Raw genomic sequence first — 21697 nt, 5'->3', positions numbered from 1 at the left:
GATGGACATGAATCTGGGTGAACTCCAAGAGTTGGTGGTGGACAGGGAGGCCTGGCATGCTGAGATTTATGGGGTTGCAAAGAGTCAGATACAACTGAGCAACTGAAATGAACTGAACTGAACTGAAAAGATCAGTCCTGGGTGTTCTTTGGAAGGAATGATGCTAAAGCTGAAACTCTAGTACTTTGGCCACCTCGTGCAAAGAGTTGACTCATTGGAAAACACTCTGATGCTGGGAGGGATTGGGGGCAGAAGGAGAAGGGGACGACAGAGAATGAGATGGCTGGATGGCATCACCGACTCGATGGATGTGAGTTTGAGTGAACTCTCAGAGTTGGTGATGGACAGGGAGGCCTGGTGTACTGCAATTCATGGGGTCGCAAAAAGTCGCACATGACTGAGCGACTGAACTTAACTGAACTGAACTAGGTTGGTCATAGCTTTTCTTCCAGGGAGCAAGTGTCTTTTTTTTTTTTTTTAATCTCATAAAGTTTATTTATTTATTTTTTGTATTAGTAGAGAGTTTATTTTTTTATTTTTATTTTTTTTAGTTTTTTATTTTTTAAATTTTAAAATCTTTAATTCAGCAAGTGTCTTAATTTCATGGCTGCAGTCACCATCTGTGGTAATTTTGGAGGCCAAAAAAATAAAGTGTGTCACTGTTTCCCCATCTATTTGCCATGAAGTGATGGGACCAGATGCCGTGAATGTTTTCTGAATGTTGAGTTTTAAGGCAACTTATTCACTCTCTTCTTGCACTTTCATCCAGGATTTATTCAGGCTTAGCCTTGTTCAGTGATGTGCAGAGGTGTCATGCAACCTTTCACATCATCTGTACAGGCTTTCTGTTTGCTCTTAACGAAGAATCTACTGCCTGGACAGCATGTATTTACCCTCCAAATAATACATCTTTAATAAGAATCCTTAATGTTCATATGCAATCAAGTTATAAACAAAGGGCATCAGAAAAGAAAAAAACCAACCCCCCAATTGTGGATCACAATGGGTACAGACAGAGGCAACAGAATTTCCTGATGGGTTGTGTGGGGGGGGTCAACAGGAAAAGAGGATTCAGGAAGAAATTCATCTTTTTGATTAAGCAACTGGGAAGGCTGGTTAGCTATCAAATGAGATGGGAAAGCCAACCAGAAGAGCTTGCTCAGGAGTGGGGCAGGCAAGGGAGAAGATGAGACTTCAGTTTCAGCAGTGTTGTTTTTCGGGTGCTTATTAGAGGACTCAATAGAGTTGTCAAGTAAGAAGTTGGATATTTGGGTCTTGGTTTCAGGAGAGAAGTATGGGGCTGCCTGTATGGATTTAGGAATCTTGATAATGTTTAAAGTTGAAAGCTCTGAGAACAGCCGAGGTCAGCAAAGGAGACAGATAACTGAGGACCGGACACTGAGAAGCACCACTGAAAGAGATCCTAGCTTGCTGGAGGAACCAGACGAAGATACTGAGAGGGAGAAGCCGGTGAGAACAGAAAGGCAAAAGCAGGAGGATGTAGATTTTGGAATCCAAATAAAGAGACCATGAAGGATGCAAGTCTCCTCTGTCCGTGAGATTTCCCAGGCAAGAATACTGGAGTGGGTTGCCATTTCCTTCTCCAGGGAATCTTCCCAACCCAAGGATCAAGCCCACGTCTCCTGCATTGGCAGGCAGATTCTTTAACCACTGAGCCACCGGGGAAGCCTTGCGGGAGTCATCAGCTGCCTCCAGTACTGCTGACTGGCGAATAGAAGGTGAACTGAGAATTCACCTTCAGACTGAACAATGTGGAGCGCATGAGTGGTCTTCATAAGGAAAGTTTCAGTGGCGGATTGGGGTGAAATTTGACTGGAAGGGGTTTAAGTGAAAATGGAAAGAAAGGAATTGCAGACAGAGCCTAAGCAACACTTCCTAGAAGTTTTGCTGCAAATGCGAATAAAGAAATAGGCAGAGAAATGCATGCATAGCCAGGGTGTTTCATGTGAATGAATGAAGTCTGCAACAGATCAGCAAGGAGAAAGATAGCCTTTCCTGAGAAGATTTCTCACTAATGATGATTTATTAGACACATCTTCCAGAGGTTCTTTTTAACCCCTCTTAGACTTCCCATGGCAAAAAAGGAAGGTCCCAGAGAAGGATCTCTGAATTCAAGATATTGCAAGTAGATTTTTTTTTTAAACTGAAATAATTGCCCAAACCATTGGCAAAGCAGGTTGGTATAAGCAGATCCATAAACATGGAGAGTTGATGGTGCACCTCAAAGCTAAGAATGTGTGTATATGTGTACATATTAAAACTAAATAATATGTCCATATATTGTTATGCAGCAAGTGCTAAAAGCTGAGGTCTTAGTTTGCCCAGAAGTTGTGAATTTTTCCTTTCATGTATATATGTGTTTAACACTTCAGGAGTTCTCAAAACAAAATCAAAGACCCACTTTAGGGTGAACTTGATCACTTCTGTAAAATGAGGTCTGTGGCAGTGCGTCACCTCTGTGCTTGTTAAAAATTCGATACTCCTGGCAAACGTTCACAAACTCTGATGGACTAGTCCTCCAGTGGGTCCAGAGATGCAAATTTGTGATAGTTCCCCAGGAGATTCTGATGCTGTTCAGTTCAGTCACTCAGTCGTGCCTGACTCTTTGCGACCCCAAAGACTGCAGCACACCAGGCCTCCCTGTCCATCACCAACTCCTGGAGTTCACTCAAATTCATGTCCACTGAGTCGATGATGTCATCCAACATCTCATCCTCTGTTGTCCCCTTCTCCTCCTGCCTTCAATCTTTCTCAGCATCAAGGTCTTTTCCAGTGAGTCAGTTCTTCGCATCAGGTGGCCAAAGTATTGGTGCTTCAGCTTCAGCATCAGTCCTTCCAATGAATATTCGGGACTGATCTCCTTTAGGATGGACTGGTTGGATCTCCTTCCAGTCCAAGGGACTCTCAAGAGTCTTCTCCAACACCACAGTTCAAAAGCATCAATTCTTCAGCACTCAGCTTTCTTTATAGTCCACCTCTCATATCCATACGTGACTACTGGAAAAACCAGAGCTTTGACCAGATAGATCTTTGTTGGCAAAGTAATGTCTCTACTTTTTAATGTGCTGTCATGGTTGGTCATAACTTTTCTTCCAAGGAGCAAGTGTCTTTTAATTTCATGGCTGCAGTCACCATCTGCAGTGATTTTGGAGCCCCCCCCCCAAATAAAGTCTGACACTGTTTCCACTGTTTCCCCATCTATTTGCCATAAAGTGATGGAACCAGATGCCATGATCTTCGTTTTCTTAATGTTGAGCCTTAAGCCAACTTTTTATTTTCCTCAAGAGGCTCTTTAGTTCTCCTTCACTTTCTGCCATAGGGGTGGTGTCCTCTGCATATCTGAGGTTATTGGTATTTCTCCCGGCAATCTTGATTCCAGCTTGTACTTCATCCAGCACAGCGTTTCTCATGATGTACTCTGCATATAAGTTAAATAAGCAGGGTGACAATATACAGCCTTGACGTACTCCTTTTTCTATTTGGAACCAGTCTGTTGTTCCATGTCCAGTCCTAACTGTTGCTTCCTGACCTGCATACATATTTCTCAGGAGGCAGGTCAGATGGTCTGGTATTCCCATCTCTTTAAGAATTTTCCACAGTTTATTGTGATCCACACAGTCAAAGGCTTTGGTGTAGTCAATAAAGCAGTCAGTTCAATTCAGTCGCTCAGTCGTGTAGATGTTTTTCCGGACCTCTCTTGCTTTTTCGATGATCCACAAGATGTTGGCAATTTAATCTCTGGTTCCTCTGCCTTTTCTAAATCCAGCTTGAACATCTGGAAGTTCACGTACTTTTGAAGCCTGACTTGGAGAATTTTGAGCATTACTTTACTAGCATGTGAGATGAGTGCAATTGTGCAGTAGCTTGAACATTCTTTGGCATTGCCTTTCTTTGGGATTGGAATGAAAACTGACCTTTTCCAGTCCTGAGGCTACTATTGAGTCTTCCATATCTGTTGGCATATTGAGTGCAGCACTTTCACAGCATCATCTTTTAGGATTTGAAATAGCTCAACTGGAATTCCATCACCTCCACTAGCTTTGTTCGTAGTGATGCTTCCTAAGGCCCACTTGACTTCGGATTCCAGGATGTCTGACTCTAGGTGAGTGATCATACCATTGTGATTATCTGGCTCATGAAGATCTTTTTTGTACAGTTCTGTGTATTCTCGCCACCTCTTCTTAATATCTTCTGCTTCTGTCAGGTCCATACCATTTCTGTCCTTTATCGAGCCCATCTTTGCATGAAATATTCCCTTGGTATCTCTAATTTTCTTGAAGAGATCTCTAGTCAGGAGATTCTGATGCAGTTGATCCATAAACCAACTGGAGCAAGGATAAATAGGACTGAAATTGCAGCTTTTTATTTCTTCTTACTAATAACACTGTTTTCAGCGTTAGCGGAGGAAAATTGCTCCTTTGGGCAGTATGCTTTTATAGACTAACGGAGGCTTTGTACAAGCAGAATACTTTTAGATCCTGGCTTCATCTGGAGCACAGTTATCCAAATAATTCTGATGCCTACACCATGACATTAATGGACCAAACCAATGAAGTAGCTACAATTGAATCTGAAGATTCTGGTGGCTAGATCCCATTGAATTCAGATTGAAAATGTTTTAAATTGCTTGAGGCTTGAATAGTCTTGATCTTCCATTCTAAGTTTTATTTTTTATGATTATTATCAAGCCACGAGAGCTGAGGAAGAGTTTTTCCATTATAATATCACATAAAAGGAAACTTACTTATATTTTATCCACTCAAGTTTTTTTTCTCTCTCTCTGGGATCCTGAAAATATGTAAAATGTTAAACTGTACTTTTCTGAATATTGTAGGGATTGTGACAATTGGAGAGGAAAAGAAAATTTGCACTGTCTCTGAGAACTTCCTGAGAATGTGTGAATCCACTGAGGTGAGTGTTGTTACAGCCTTTAATTTTGTTAGAATTTGAGCTTCATTTTGTTATTTGATATATAATTAAAGTGACATCAAATTCCTGCCTTTTTCTTTCAGAGGCAAGTTCACTTGCAATGTTGTTATGCAGGGGGATGAGAAAATAAATAAGAATGAGATACTCTGCATATTTCAATAAAAATTATGATAAAAATTTTTTCTAGAAACTATCATTTTAGTGAAAGTTGGAAAATCATAAGGCTATATTTTAAAAGATATGCCATAGCCTTCGTGGTTTTAATATGACTGGAAACCATCATTATTAATCATGATCTCATCTTTAACATGAAATTATACTAAAATAGTGCAGTTGCAAAGATTTAAACAACTTTCAGGAGGAAACACGGAGAAGGCAATGGCACCCCACTCCAGTACTCTAGCCTGAAAAATCCCATGGATGGAGGAGCCTGGTAGGCTGCAGTCCATGGGGTCACTAACAGTCAGACACGACTGAACGACTTCACTTTCACTTTTCACTTTCATGCATTGGAGAAGGAAATGGCAACCCACTCCAGTGTTCTTGCCTGGAGAATCCAAGGGACGGGGGAGCCTGGTGGGCTGCCATCTATGGGGTCGCACAGAGTTGGACACGACTGAAGCGACTTAGCAGCAGCAGCAGAAGAAAAGATATTGTGAGGTGCACTTCTGTTAAAGATGAGCAGAGTTCCTACTCATGAGGCTATGGACGCCTTATCACTCTTCTGTTGTAACCCTGATGCATGTCTGTTTCTCTCTGGTTTCTCTTGCAGCTGAACATGACCTTCCACTTGTTTATTGTTGCCCTTGCCGGAGCTGGGGCTGCAGTCATCGCTATGGTAAGACCTCAAAGCTCTGAGGCTTGGTTTTTCACTTTGCCTGTAGAGACAATCATTTGTCTCTAATATCCAAAGTCTGTAGGAATCATATGTGTTTTAGCATCATTTTAAAAAAGAAAGGGGGAGAATGAGCAAATAATTAAGTGAAAAATAAGGCTTACTCTAAAGAAAGATATTCATTACAATAGAATTGACATTTAGTAATCAGTTGAAGGATTCAAATGCTCCATAATATTAGTAACACTAACCAAAATAAGTAAATTCCTTAGCATTTTAGATGTGAGACTACTATTAACATAAAAAGTCATTTATTTGGCATATACTAAGGCAATGGCACCCCACTCCAGTACTCTTGCCTGGAAAATCACATGGACAGAGGAGCCTGATGGGCTGCAGTCCATGGGGTTGCTGGGAGTCGGACACGACTGAGCGACTTCCCTTTCACTTTTCACTTTCATGCATTGGAGAGGGGAATGGCAACCCACTCCACTGTTCTTGCCTGGAGAATCCCAGGGACAGGGGAGCCTGGTGGGCTGCCGTCTATGGGGTCGCACAGAGTCGGACACGACTGGAGCGACTTAGCAGTAGCAGTAGCAGCACATATGCATCAATGGGATATTCAAATAATTTAATCAATTCCTTATCTTACATTACCCTTTTTTCCTCCTTATGGAGTCATTTATGAAAAAAGGATTTATTTTTCTTTACATAAACCTTAGTAGTTTCTGGTCATGTCTTCGGTATATAACTTTCTTAAAAAATATTAAGAACAAGTCCTGAAAGTCAGGTTTTACCAAGTTTTGAGGACCTGAATTTTGCCAGATCCAGTCTCTTCTCTGTAACTCACCATGAGTTCCATTTTGTTTAGTGGGAGGCCAAGTGGCAACGATGAACATGGACCCTGCACATTGTAGGAGCTTTTGCAGCCGGGTTCCTCTGTCCTTACTTTCATGTCCTAGAATATACGTGGCAGAGAGCTCCAGAAGGTGCCCAGTAACCTCAGCTGTGGAACAGCTACTTCAATACCCAGAAATGATGAGTTAATTTGGAACTATCTAATTCCTTTCCTTATGGTGCCAATACATTGTCCAACGTGTTGGTGAAAGAAACATTCGGAAAAAAAATGAGTGCTTTTCTCTTGTAAAAGACTAATAACAGGAAAGCAGAGACAATGTGCCGGTGAGCTGCTTCAAACCAGTTATTTTCAGTGACTTCATAAATCAATTTGCATTAAGACCTGACTCTGTTTTATAAAACTGTTTTCAAAAGTGTGTATATATGTCACTTCAGTCATGTCTGACTCTTTGCAACCCCAGGGACTGTAGTCCACCTGTGGGGCTCCTCTGTCCATAGGATTCTCCAGGCAAGAATCCTGGAGTGGGTTGCCATGGCCTCCTCTAGGGAGTCTTCCCAACCCAGGGATTGAACCAGCATCTCCTGTGTCCCCAGGTTCTATACCACTAGCACCACCCTATTTTCAAAAATACCTGACAAAAATAGCCATATCAGGGCCATGGTGGATTTTCAGATATTTTAATTCAATATCATGTTAATTGCTCAACATTGTAAATTTGGTGTATAAATGTCTCCATAAGAATTTCACTTCAGAATATGAGATGCTTAACAAGATCTCGCTGCCTGAGTAATTGAGGGGTCACAATAAAACAATAAGCAAAGGCCTTATATTCTTAACATAGAATCATCCATAGGTTCTGGGCAGTGATATCCCAGACCCCATAATCCCAAATAGCCTGGCTGTGAGATAACAGGAAACATCTGTTCACCTGCATCCACCCACACATTTCTGCACGATGGATAAATCTAGGGTCGTGTATCTTCAAGCAATGCACACCCATGTATAAAACATCTATCAAATCATTTTATGAAAAGAAGTACATAATAGAGCATTTGTTTGCATTTGCAACATAGGTGTGTGTAAAATTTTGTGTAAAAACACATGCCTTCAGGCACACATTAGTGAAAAGTACCTGTCTGAACAAAATAGTGTTTAAATGACTCTAAAAATGCTTCCTATAAAGTGATTCTATTATCAAAAGATTTTAAGATGATAGAAAATTTAGATGTTATGTATTTCTTAAGAAATCTGCATAGATTTATGAATTAACTTATAAATAAATTTTATTTCAAACAGCAAGAGTTTAGAAGATTACTTTCATAAGTACTAACCATCCTTTTAGATAACTAAATAAAAGCAAAGCATAAATTCCTTAAGAAGTAAATAACTTCTAAATATTGATTGACATCCCAAGTTTATGTTTCTGGAAACAGAAAATACTGATAGAACTACTTCTATTGTTCCCAGTATTAATATACCTTCCATAGCACTGCTATTGGCTAACATTTCTTTAAAATATACTTTGTCGAAGTTACCATCAAATGCTTTATCAGCACTGGTAAGAGAGCAACTGTCATTAACCTCAACACATCTCATTCAGATCTCAGAAGACAACTACCATAATTATTTCTATATTAGATGTCAGAAAATTGAGATGAATTTCACTCTACCAAGGTATTTAAAAATCCTCTGTCATTTAAGGCAAGGGTTGTAAGGATTTGGACCAAGATTCATGTATGCTGTACTCCACCTGCATGTGGGACACCTGGGTTCGATCCCTGGGTTGGGAAGATCCCCTGGAGGAGGCATGGCAACCCACTCACGTATCCTTGCCTGGAGAATCACCATGGACAGAGGAGCCTGGCGGCTACAGCCCATAGGGTCACAAAGAGTCGGACACAACTGAGAGACTAAGCAGGGCATAGCACTACTCCATTAATTTTTTTTATTATATTAGGAAGGTCTGTCTGCTGACAAAAGTAATCAACTTAGCATCTCTAGATTTCGGTGTTTAGGATTCATCTGCTGAGGTCCGGTAACAAGCCTGGAGCTTGCATTAACCTAGGGCCAGGTGAAATATCTGAAAACCTGCTGGGAAACTCCAGTCTCTAAAATAGAGTAACGCTGACACTCTTTTCAGTAACATTGACATTCTTTTTAGTATTTCACTCATAGATTCTTAGTAATAATTTAAGGGTCATATTTTTCTCAGATTTCAAAGAGAAAGTTTCTGAACATCTAAAAATAAACTCATTCCTATGGCAAATATTCTGAGTGCCAGCTGCTTGATAAGCACTCTCCAAGGCCCTTGATATTTTCACAGCAACAACGACAACACAAATTTGGCTATGTGTACAAGCCTTTCTTAATCCACATACATATAGTGATTAAGCTTTCACTATGAAAATGCAAGAAATATAATTCAGAGCTCCTACTTCCATGTGGCTTACAATTTCTAAACAAACGAAGCAAAATACAGCATTTGAGAGGAATTTCATTGTTTTACTGTATCACTGTATCAAAATTATTTTGTCAAAATTCCTTTCTACTGCCTATTGACTGCCTGAACATGAACATACTACAGTAGTCACCGTTTAGAATGTGCCTTGCATTCTAAATGTTCATCCCTACTCTTTTAGAATGAGCCTAGCTCCTATCTTGACTAATCAAAATTTTCAAGTTCTTCAAAAAACTAAAAATAGAACTACCATATGACCCAGCAACTTCACTCCTGGGTATATATCTGAAAAGAAAAATTACTAGTTCAAAAAGATACATGAACCCCAGTGTTCATAGCAGCATTATTTACAATTTCCAAGACATGGAAGCAACCTAATTGTCCATCAACAGATGAATGGAAAAAGATGAGGTGTATATACAATGGAACATTACTCAACCATAAAAGAAAAGGAAATTTTGCCATTTGCAACACCGCAGATGGACCTGAAGAGTATTATGCTAAGTGAGATAAGTCAGATAAAGAAAGACAGCTACTGTATGATATGGCTTCTATGTGGAATCTAAAAAGTACAACAAGATAGTGAATATACAAAAAAGCAACAGACTCACAGAAATTAAAAAAAGAACTAGTAGGTACTGGTGGAGAGAGGGACGGAAGAGGGGCAACATAGGGTCAGGGTATTAAGAGATATAAGCTAGTATGTATAAATTACAAGGACATATTGTACAACACTGGAATATAGCCAATGTTTTATAATAACTATAAATGGAATATAAGCTTTAGCAATTGTGAATCACTATACTGTATACCTGTAACATCCATAATATAGAATATCACTATAATTCAATAGAAACTTTTCCTGTTCTATTTTACTTTATTATAAGTAAAAATAATGCTACCCTTTAAGGCTCAGAGAAAGTACATACCTGACAACTTAGTTTCTCTTTCCTATTCATCCATCAAAATCCACCAATTGGAAAACGTCTTTTTCTCTCTCAAAGACTACAAGGAAAGCAAAGAAAGAAAAACAAATAAGTGATCTCATTGCTCAGTCTATTCAGATAAAACCAGGAGCTTCATTATTTCACACTTTATTCATCAGGAAAAATAGGGAGCTTCCTTCTTGAACTATTCTAGCTATTATGTACAAGATTCAGGGACTTCCCTGGTGATCCAGTGGTTAACACTCCATTCTCCCAAAGCAGGGGGTCCAGGTTCCAGCCACGCTCAGGAAACTAGATCCCACTTGCTGCAACTAAGAATTCTCATGGTGCAATGAAGACTGAATATCTGGCATGCTGCAACTAAATAAATGGTGCAGCCAAATAAACAAATAAACATTTTTTAAAAATTAAAATAATACAAGATTCACATGACACATTGCTTGCTCTCTTGTAGTTTGCAATGTAAAGTGCAAAATTCATTGAATGGAAAATCAACGTAATTAAATCCACAGGTTTGTGTTGGGGTTTCCATAAACCTGTTTTCTATTACACATCGGGCAGTGTATCATTTCATTAGTCCCAGTTCACTGGAGTCCACTGTATGTGAGACTGTTTCCTATAATAGATTAGAAAACATAAATACGTAACCATAAAATGTGTCGTCTATGGTTTGAGTGAGGGCAGAAGGACAGGAAGCATCACATAAAAGCTTTAAAATATTGAATTAAGACCCTTGGATCCCTCAAAGCTGAAGAAGAAGAAAGAGACACTGAAAAAAGTGCACCAAGAAGATACTGTCATCATTGGGGGAGTGAGGAAGGAATATATTTTATTTATATTCTGTTACAGCAGAAACCTTCATCCCATTTTGTTAATGAACATGTTCTACAGACGTATATAATCTGAACATTTCTTTCCTAATAGCAAGGTGTAGTGAAGACACAGAACAGACTTCCTGCATCAATTATCTTTGTCTTTGATTAGGTCCACTACCTTATGGTTCTGTCTGCCAACTGGGCTTATGTGAAAGACGCCTGCCGGATGCAGAAGTATGAAGACATCAAGTCAAAGGAGGAGCAGGAGCTTCATGACATCCACTCTACTCGCTCCAAAGAGCGGCTCAATGCATACACATAAACACCACCTTCCAGTTCGATCACTCAAATGCATTGGTGTTTAACTAAGGGCCATCCAACCATCAATCTTTTGAAAAAGAAAATGAAAGTGCTTCTCATCAATGATATGGAGGGGTGACTTATGAATCACCCGAATACACGTCTTTGTTGCGTAGCGCTTCATTTCCTAATTTGTTAAATTGGTGTAATCAGATCTCTTCTACAAGCTCCTATCCAGCCTTTTCGTTTTTTCTTTTTTAAATTTCTCAAACTCACTTAATTCTGTAAGATCAAAGAGACTAACATTGTCAAATGCAGAGATTTGATTTTTAACCACCTCCATGTGTTATACATTACCCCTTTTGCATTCTTTCTTATGTTTTGAAAAGAAAAGTAGCTTTTTATACTTTTTAGTTTTGATTTCAGTAACTAGTTTAACTACAGGTAACCTTCAAAGGGACCACTGTACATTATGACAATAGACAGAAATGATATCATGACTCGAAACACAAAAATCCTGTCTGAAGATCAGTGGCCGTGTCACTATAGGCCCTGGTTAATGTTTTCATCAATCTAAGGTGCAATTTCTAAATTTGTAAGAGTAGGTTTAAAAAAAAGTGCTTCTTATCTTTGTTAACACTATTTTTTTCTTGATGTACTTAAAAGCATTTCTCTCTGATGACTCATGTTTCTGTTGTGAGCATGTAGAAACAGTGATGCTAATGCATGGCTAGTTACCTTTTTAAGATAGTGACACCAGGCTTACCTTTTAAAGTTTAGTATAGCGATGACTTTAACAGAAATAACTACCATGGACTGTTGGTGAATGATCGCTTTGTGACTTAAGCAGTGGCTGGATTGGAACTTTTAATATGCTAATGTGGAACATGAATTACCTTTATGAAGGTGGTATATTAAAAATAAGCACACTAACCCCTCCGAAGTTGTTTTACCTACTTTAAAGCATTTTAATGGATTGCACCTCTGTAAACGATCCCTCCAATGTGTATGATATATTTGAAAAGGCTTCCATTAATATAATAGCTTTGCTTGCAGCCTTCCAATCTATGTTGGTTTACCTGTAGTGTTTTTTAAAGTGAGGTCAGAGGCCACTATACAATGTATCCTTTCAAAGTGTAGTGATATCTTGTGTTTTTATTTCAAGTAAGTCATTTTAACCAAATGTTCATTCGTATTCATTTATAAGACGTACCTATATCAAAGGAATAAAAAAAAAAAATCAGTATTATTGGACCAAATTTGGTGTTTGTTTTAACCTTAACTCTTCTTCCGGTTATTTCTAATGCTACAAGAATGCTGTAAAGTGTCTTTTAAAATGATGTAGCCTGACAAGACTTTCTTGTCAGTGTATAAAAACTAGGTAGTATTGTGCACTATTTGACCATTGTGAAATCTTTTCTCAGTGTAAGTGCATTTCTAATAAAATTTATTGAGTGAAACAATCTTTGTACGATGACTAGTTGTGCATCATCCATAATTTTACAATTCTTGTAGTAGGTAGGGGGTGTATTACTAGGGTTATCTGTGGCATGATTATGCATTCTGTAGTATTATTTAATTAATTTGGGGTTTTGCTTCTTTTTTTTACACTTAGGTTATCTTACTGGTTCAACATTTTTCTGATATATGCAGTATTACAGATATTCAGCAAAAGTATTAATGGGCTTCTTTACATTCTATCTTATAGTGTTTCGGTTCTGTGTCTTAACAGTTTGTGATGATTTTTAAAACTGTCTTTTAAACTTATGTAATGATGTTGATGTTTTTGGCTTTTTTTTTTTTCGGGTATTAGAGTTTGTATTTTCACAAAGAGTGCTTTGTAGCAGGCATTACAATTAATCTGTTTTGTACATAAATGTGCCAACAGCTTGATGGTGGCGTTTTTGAAATGTAGAACAAAGTGCTTGCAAATGTAATAAATACACTTGTGTACTTTCTGTACTTATGATTAGTTTCTGCAGTGTGTTTTTGTTTTTTTCTTTCTTGTTTTGTTTATTCCTTTTTTCCTGTGTGTGCATTCTTTCCAATTCAATCGGTGCTATTTCCTTAGGATGCTTACTGACTTGGTTGAGCCTAACTCTTCACAATTTAATGAGAAATCTGTGCATGACCTACAGCGAGGGAATGCTGGGGAGAGGGGAGAGGGTGAAGTGGAGGCTGTGGAGGCCATTCCATTTAGCAAACGATAACGATTCCCAGTTTATGCTGTTTCCTTGCCTAATGTTTATTGTTTTGTGTTTTCTTTAGTGTTTCATAAACTAGCAGAGAAACAAAAATGTCTAATGCAATTCAGAAAGAAAACATGATTTACTGGTTTGCTTCAAAATGTCAAGGTGAGACCAACGAAATGAAAAAAATTTTTTTTCCAGACTTCATTTGTTTTGGATGTAATTTCTTCTGGCCAAATCAAGGAATGGCAATTTACAAATGATAAAATAGTTATCTAAAAAACCTAAACTTTCATAAAACCTAAGGGATTATATTATTCTTTATTTATGTATTATTGTAAATGACAATTTGAAAATTTCATAAAGTTAAATTACTAATAGCTACAATAATTATAAGTAGATCATGGGAAAATGTCTTGTTTTAAAAAATCACTTTGATGACAATAAAAAAAATTATCCCCTATTCAAACCTTATGAAATAATAATTCTTATTCTTTCCAGGATTTATGAGATGCTTAACTTTGTTGTTGTTGTGCTCACTTGTGTCCAACACTCTGCGACCCCATGGACTGCAGCCCGCCAGGCTCCTCTGTCCATGGGATTTTCCCAGGCAAAGAATACTGGAGTGGGTTGATATTTCTTTTGCAGGGGATCTTCCAGACTCAGGGATCAAAACCAAGTCTCATGCATCCCCTGCACTGGCAGGCAGATTCTTCTACCACTGTGCCACATGGGAAGCCCTTCTAGGCATAGCAACAGATAATAAAGAACTAAACGTTAAGAACTTTAACATGAACAAAAATTTCATGATATATGCTTTTCAAAAACTGATAATTATAAAATAATTTAATCTTTGAAAAATTAAAAGTTCATTTCTCTATGTAAAAATATATGCTTATATTTCAGTTCAGTTCAGTCACTCAGTCGTGTCCAACTCTTTGCAACCCCATGGACTGCAGTACGCCAGGTCTCCCTGTCCATCACCAACTCCTGGAGTTTACTGAAACTCATGTCCATTGCGTCGGTGATGCCACCCAACTATCTCATCCTCTGTCGTCCCCTTCTCCTCCTGCCTTCATTCTTTCCCAGCATCAGGGTCTTTTCCAATGAGTCAGTTCTTCACATCAGGTGGCCAAAGTATTGGAGCTTCAGCTTCAGCATCAGTCTTTCCAATGAATATTCAGGTCTGATTTCCTTTAGGATTGACTGGTTTGATCTTGCAGTCCAAGGGACTTTCAGGAGTTTTCTTCAGCACCTCAGTTAGAAAACATCAATTCTTCGGCACTCAGCCTTCTTTATGATCCAACTCTCACATTCATACATGACCTCTGGAAAAACCATAGCTTTGACTAGACAGACCTTTGTTGGCAAAGAAATGTCTCTGCTTTTTAATATGCTGTCTAGGTTTGTCATAGCTTTCCTTCCAAGGAGCAACGTCTTTTAATTTCATGGCTGCAGTCACCATCTGCAATGATTTTGGAGCCCAAGAAAATAGTCTGTTATTGTTTCCATTGTTTCCCCATCTATTCACCATGAAGTGACAGGACTGGATACCATGATCTTATCTTTTTGAATGTTGACTTTTAAGCCAGCTTTTTCACTCTCCTCTTTCACTTTCATCAAGAGGCTCTTTAGTTCCTCTTTGCTTTCTGCCATAAGGGTGCTGTCATCTGCATATTTGAGGTTATTTATATCTCTCCCAGCAATCTTGATTCCAACTTGTATTTCATCCAGCTTGGCATTTTGCATGATGTACTATGCATATAAGCAAGGTTTTTAGATGACAGATTATTCAAAGTCAGTGTAGGCAAGTCTGTATAAAATGCTGCTAGTTCAAATGTAAATATTTTTCTCCTGATTAAATGAGACCCACTGCCACTGCTCAATCCCCAAATTCATCATTTTTAATAATTGCCAACCCCATATAATCTAAACTGTATGCATTCTAACTCCTGTTTGCTATCTTTCCACCTTATTTACTCTACTGGGACCATATAGCTATTGATCTCAATCTTACAGCCTTTTACTCCTGTATGTCCTCAACTCCTCCAATAACTAACTGATAATTGCATGACCCATCATTGTAACCATTCCCTTGGCAAATCCTCAGCATCCTTTACCCTCTCTCTTCCTTAAACTCACAGGGTAAAATGCCATCCCTGCTTTAATTCATCTTCTGTCCACATCTGAACGTATATATCTAATCATGACTAGAGAAAATCACATGCCCAGACTGACCAACATCACTTAAGTCTAGGTGAGCTCCAGGAGTTGTCAAGAAATCAACTCTATTTTCCTAAAACAGGTGTTGGAAACTTTTTCTGTGAACGACCACGTAGTGAATATTTAAGGATTTATGTGAGGGCCGTGAACTCTCTATGGTACCTTCTTAACTGACATTATAATTTAAGAAGAGCAGTTGAAATGTGTCAATAAATGGGCATGTGTGTTAGTCACTCAGTCGTGTCCAACTCTTTGTGACCCCATGGACTATACCCCGCCAGGCTTCTCTGTCCGTGGAATTCTTCAGGAAAGAATACTGGAGTGGATTGCCATTCCCTTCTCCAGATAAATGGACATAGCTGTATTCCAATAAAACTTTCTTTACAAAGACAAATGGTGGCCCATGTTTAGCCTGAGGTCCATAATTTACTGATTTCTGCCCTAGAGCATTCACCATTTTACATCCTCTGAATGGTTCCTGCATCACAGTTTTCTCTTATCAAACTTCCAGTGCCTTCTTTTCATTTAGTTAGAAATTGTCTCCTATTTCAGGGAGAACTGAGAAACAGAAGAACATCTCCATGAATCCCCATCACTAATCTCTTAATCTATCTGTATCAGTATCTGCTTTTTCTCTTTTCAATTTGGATGAATTGCTCACGTTTCTCAGGCCAGACGCACTTGATGTATTTTAGATCCCACTTCCTGTCACCTACTGAAGGGTACTGATCCCGCCAGCAAATTTTCCCTCTCCCCAGTCTCTCCTGAATCATCAGTTTTCACTCTCTAATGGCTTATTCCAATCTTTAAACAAGCAAACAACAATAAGGACAAATTTAAAATCAACTCTAAAATTAGAAATGCAATAGAGCTATAATTGCAATACACTCAAAACAGAAAATGAAGTTGGTGCACTTATACCACTTGACGTCAAGATTTATTGGAAAGTCCTCATAATAAAAATTAATTTGGGAGTAAAAATGGGCAGATATTCCAATGGACAGGAGTTGGGATCTTCAGTTCAGTTGCCTAGTCATGTCTGACTTGACCCCATGAATTGCAGCATGCCAGGCCTCCCTGTCCATCACCAGCTCCTGGAGTTCACTCAAACTCACGTCCATCAAGTGGGTGATGCCCCCCAGCCATCTCATCCTCTGTCGTCCCCTTTTCCTCCTGCCCCCTAATCCCTCCCAGCATCAGAGTCTTTTCCAATGAGTCAACTCTTTGCATGAGGTGGCTAAAGTACTGGAGTTTCAGCTTTAGCATCATTCCTTCCAAAGAATACCCAGGGCTGATCTCCTTTAGAATGGACTGGTTGGATCTCCTTGCAGTCCAAGGGACTCTCAAGAGTCTTCTCCAACACCACAGCTCAAAAGCATCAATCCTTCGGTGCTCAGCCTTCTTCACAGTCCAACTCTCACATCCATACATGACTACTGGAAAAACCATAGCCTTGACTAGACGGACCTTAGCCGGCAAAGTAATGTCTCTGCTTTTTAATATGCTGCTTTTTAATATTCCAAGGAGTAAGCATCTTTTAATTTCATGGCTGTAATCACCATCTGCAGTGATACATATATAGATAGATGACAAATTGTTGACAAAAATGCCAAAGTAGTAACCCAATGGAAAAAAAAAATCATCAGTTCAGTTCAGTCACTCAGTTGTATAGGACCCTTGGTGACCCCATGGACTGCAGTGTGCCAGGCCTCCCTGTCCAGCACCAACTCCCGGAGCTTGCTCAAACTCAAGTCCATTGAGTCAGTGATGCCATCCAACCATCTAACCCTCTGTCGTCCCCTTCTCCTCCTGCCTTCATTCTTTCCCAGCATCAGGGTCTTTTCAACTGAGTCAGTTCTTCGCATCAGGTGTACAAAGTATTGGAGTTTCAGCTTCAGCATCTGTCCTTCCAATGAATATTCAGGTCTGATTTCCTTTAGGATGGACTGGTTGTATCTCCTTGCAGTCCAAGGGACTCTCAAGAGTCCTCTCCAACACCATAGTTCAAAAGCATCAATTCTTTGGTGCTCAGCTTTCTTTATAGTCCAACTCTCACATCTATAGATGACCACTGGAAAAACCATAGCCTTGACTAAATGGACCTTTGTTGGCAAAGTAATGTCTCTACTTTTTAAGAAGCTGTCTAAGTTTGTCATAGCTTTTCTTCCAAGGAGCAAGCATCTTTTAATTTCATGGCTGCAGTCACCATCTGTGGTGATTTTGGAGTCCAAGAAAATAAAGTCTGTCACTGTTTCCCCATCTATTTGCCATGAAGTAATGGGACCAGATGCCATGATCTTAGTTTTCTGAATGTTGAGCTTTAAGCCAGCTTTTTCACTCTCCTCTTTCACTTTCATCAAGGGGCTCTTTAGTTCCTCTTAGCTTTCTGCCATAAGGTGCATATGCATATCTGAGGTTATTGATACTTTTCCCGACAATCTTGATACCAGCTTGTGCTTCACCCAGCTGGGCATTTCACATGATGTACTCTGGATAGAAGTTAAATAAGTAGGATGACAATATACACCCTTGACATACTCCTTTCCCAATTTGGAACCAGTCCATTGTTCCATGTCTATGCTTGAATATTAATCTGAAGTGGATTACAGACCCAATCATAAAAGTTACAATTATAAAGCTTCTAGAAGAAAATAGAGAAGAATATGATCCTGAGCCCTGGATGAGCAAAATTTTTAGACAGGTTGTGAAAGTCTAAAGTAGCCAGTAATGGATTAGCCTCTTATCAAAATTTAAAACCTTAGCTTATTAAAAGACAAAGAAATGAAAACAAAAGATACAAACTCATTGTGCATATATTTGATAAAATGCAAAGGAAATATATTCAACGTGTACAAAGAACTCCTACAAATCAATAAGGAAAGGAAAACCCAATAAAATAGGGCAAAGGACTTGAATAGAAACTTGAGAAAGAAGATGTACACACAATATTGTAAAGCAACTATCATCCAAATAAAAAATAAATTTTAAAAAAGATGTAAAGATGGCCAAATAGGCATTGAAAAGATGCTCAATATCATTAATCATCAGGGGAATTACATTTCCAGAATAAGATGCTACTTTATACTCATTCAGTTCAGTTCAGCTCAGTCGCTCAGTCGTGTCCGACTCTTTGCAACCCCGTGAATTACAGCACGCCAGGCCTCCCTGTCCATCACGAACACCCGGAGTTCACTTAGACTCACGTCCATCGAGTCAGTGATGCCATCCAGCCATCTCATCCTCTGTTGTCCCCTTCTCCTCCTGCCCCCAATCCCTCCCAGCATCAGAGTGTTTTCCAGTGAGTCAACTCTTCGCATGAGGTAGCCAAAGTACTGGCGTTTCAGCTTCAGCATCATTCCTTCCAAAGAAATCCCAGGGCTGATCTCCTTCAGAATGGACGAGTTGGATCTCCTTGCAGTCCAAGGGACTCTCAAGAGTCTTCTCCAACACCACACTTCAAAAGCATCAATTCTTCAGCACTCAGCCTTCTTCACAGTCCAACTCTCGCATCCATACATGACCCCAGGAAAAACCATAGCCTTGACTAGACAGACCTTAGTCGGCAAAGTAATGTCTCTGCTTTTGAATATGCTATCTAGGTTGGTCATAACTTTTCTTCCAAGGAGTAAGCGTCTTTTAATTTCATGTCTGCAGTCACCATCTGCAGTGATTTTGGAGCCCAGAAAAATAAAGTCTGACACTGTTTCAACTATTTCCCCATCTATTTCCCATGAAGTGATGGGACCGGATGCCATGATCTTAGTTTTCTGAATGTTGAGCTTTAAGCCAACTTTTTCACTCTTCTCTTTCACTTTCATCAAGAGGCTTTTGAGTTCCTCTTCACTTTCTGCCATAAGGGTGGTGTCATCTGCATATCTGAGGTTATTGCTATTTCTCCCGGCAATCTTGATTCCAGCTTGTGTTTCTTCCAGTCCAGCGTTTCTCATGATGTACTCTGCATATAAGTTAAATAAGCAGGGTGACAATATACAGCCTTGATGGACTCCTTTTCCTATTTGGAACCAGTCTGTTGTTCCATGTCCAGTTCTAACTGTTGCTTCCTGACCTGCATACAGGTTTCTCAAGAGGCAGGTCAGGTGGTCTGGTATTCCCATCTCTTTTATAATTTTCCACAGTTTATTGTGATCCACACAATCAAAGGCTTTGGCACAGTCAATAAAGCAGAAATAGATGTTTTTCTGGAACTCTCTTGCTTTTTCCATGATCCAGCGGATATTGGCAGCTGGATCTCTGGTTCCTCTGCCTTTTCTAAAACCAGCTTGAACATCTGGAAGTTCACGGTTCATGTATTGCTGAAGCCTGGCTTGGAGAATTTTGAGCATTACTTTACTAGCATGTGAGATGAGTGCAATTGTGCGGTAGTTTGAGCATTCTTTTGCATTGCCTTTCTTTGAGATTAGAATGAAAACTGACCTTTTCCAGTCCTGTTATACTCATTAGAATAGCTAAAATTGAAAAATTTTCAACATTATGTTTTGAAATGTACAGCATCTGTAATTCTCATAGATTACTGATAAGAATATAATTGTATGGCACAAACTAACACAAAATTGTAAAAAATATTTTTAAAAATTGAAATAAAATTTTTAAAAGAATATAGTTGGCAATTACTTATGAAGTTATACATCTGCCTAGACTATGAACACTCCACTCCTAGATATTATTCAAGAGAAATGAACTTTTTTGGGGGGTCCACAAAAAAAGAGTTGTACAAGAATGTCTGGAGTGTATTTATGGATTGAGAAAGAGAGAGAAAAGAGCCCTGACTGCTTTCAACTGGGAGGTAGTTGTTTCGGCTATTAGAAATTTTCTCCAGCTGAACATAAACAATTTTAAAGACCAGCAAATCAAAAATAAGTCAGTCAATGATGATGGAGCAAGACAAAACAAAGAGCATTCCAGAATTATTTGGGCACAATACAAAACAAAAACTGTCCAAACCAACCTCACAAGAAGTCTGCTTCTCTCTCTCCTTGCTAATGGAAATGACTGCAGCTTCTTTACCACCTGACCTCTAAGGGCACCATGCTCTTCCTGCCTTTCAAGTAAAAACTATTGAGATGCTCAACCACAGAACTGCCTTCACTCTGACAGCCTCCAGTCTGGAGGCTGTATCTTCAAACCGAGTCCCACAAAGTAAATGCAACTCTCACTACAAGCCTGTTGTTGCTGTGTCCTTCTCTATTGCTGCCTAACAAATTACCCCAATGGTAGTGGCTTAAAGCAACATGTATTATGTTTCTGCGGGTCCAGGCACAGCTTATTAGACCATCCAGGTCATCTGGCTCTGGATCTTTGTAGCAGACCTCACCCATCTCAAGGCTCGCCTGGGATGGAGCCCCTTTGTAGCTTCCTCACTCACCCACAGCGTTGTGGCAGGATTCAGTTCCTTGTGGGTTGTCATCGGACATCTCACTTCTTTCAAAAGCTGTGGAGGGAACTTCCTGAGTTGATGAAAGTACTCAGATCTTCACTGGGGTGGGGGCCATATAGATGGACACATTTGTCCAAAGTAATGAACCTATACACTTCAGTCTATCAATTTCATTTCATGTATGTGATACATGATGACTGCCTTGCATTAAAAATCAAATTAAGCTGAATGAAAGGCACAAGAAGCAAAAAGCAAATGACTGTCTGAGGAGGCCTTACAAATAGCTGTGAAAAGACAGGAAGTGAAAAGCAAAGGAGAAAAGGAAAGATATACCTGTTTGAATGCAGAGTTCCAAAGAATAGCAAGAAGAGATAAGAAAGCATTCCTCAGCAATCAATGCAAAGAAATAGAGGAAAACAATAGAATGGGAAAGACTAGAGATTTCTTCCAGAAAATTAGAGATACCAAGGGAACATTTCATGCAAAGATGGGCTCAATAAATGACAGAAATGGTAGGGACCTAACAGAAGCAGAAGATATTAAGAAGAGGTGGCAAGAATACACAGAAGAACTATACAAAAAAGATCTTCATGACCCAGATACTCACAATGGTGTGATCACTCACCTAGAGCCAGACATCCTGGAATGTGAAGTCAAGTGGGCCTTAGGAAGCATCACTACGAACAAAGCTAGTGGAGGTGATGGAATTCCAGTTGAGCTATTTCA

General features: G+C 39.2%; 1 protein-coding gene across 4 annotated transcripts in view; it reads left to right on the top strand.

Moving 5' to 3' along the window:
- GPM6A (glycoprotein M6A) overlaps positions 1 to 13131 on the top strand; it is a 249754-nt gene extending 236623 nt beyond the window's left edge. For all 4 annotated transcript variants that reach the window (XM_069573103.1, XM_069573105.1, XM_069573106.1 and 1 more), the window contains 3 exons: positions 4856 to 4932; positions 5723 to 5788; positions 11034 to 13131. In XM_069573103.1, the coding sequence (XP_069429204.1) occupies positions 4856 to 4932; positions 5723 to 5788; positions 11034 to 11186 (296 nt within the window). In that variant the 3' untranslated portion in view covers positions 11187 to 13131. The remainder of the gene's footprint in view (positions 1 to 4855; positions 4933 to 5722; positions 5789 to 11033) is intronic.
- Positions 13132 to 21697: the final 8566 nt, after the last annotated feature.

Source organism: Ovis canadensis, chromosome 26 (genome assembly GCF_042477335.2).
Source record: "Ovis canadensis isolate MfBH-ARS-UI-01 breed Bighorn chromosome 26, ARS-UI_OviCan_v2, whole genome shotgun sequence".
Lineage (NCBI taxonomy): Eukaryota > Metazoa > Chordata > Mammalia > Artiodactyla > Bovidae > Ovis > Ovis canadensis.
Note: the sequence above shows the minus strand (reverse complement) of the source record. Positions and strands in the feature narration are given on the sequence as shown.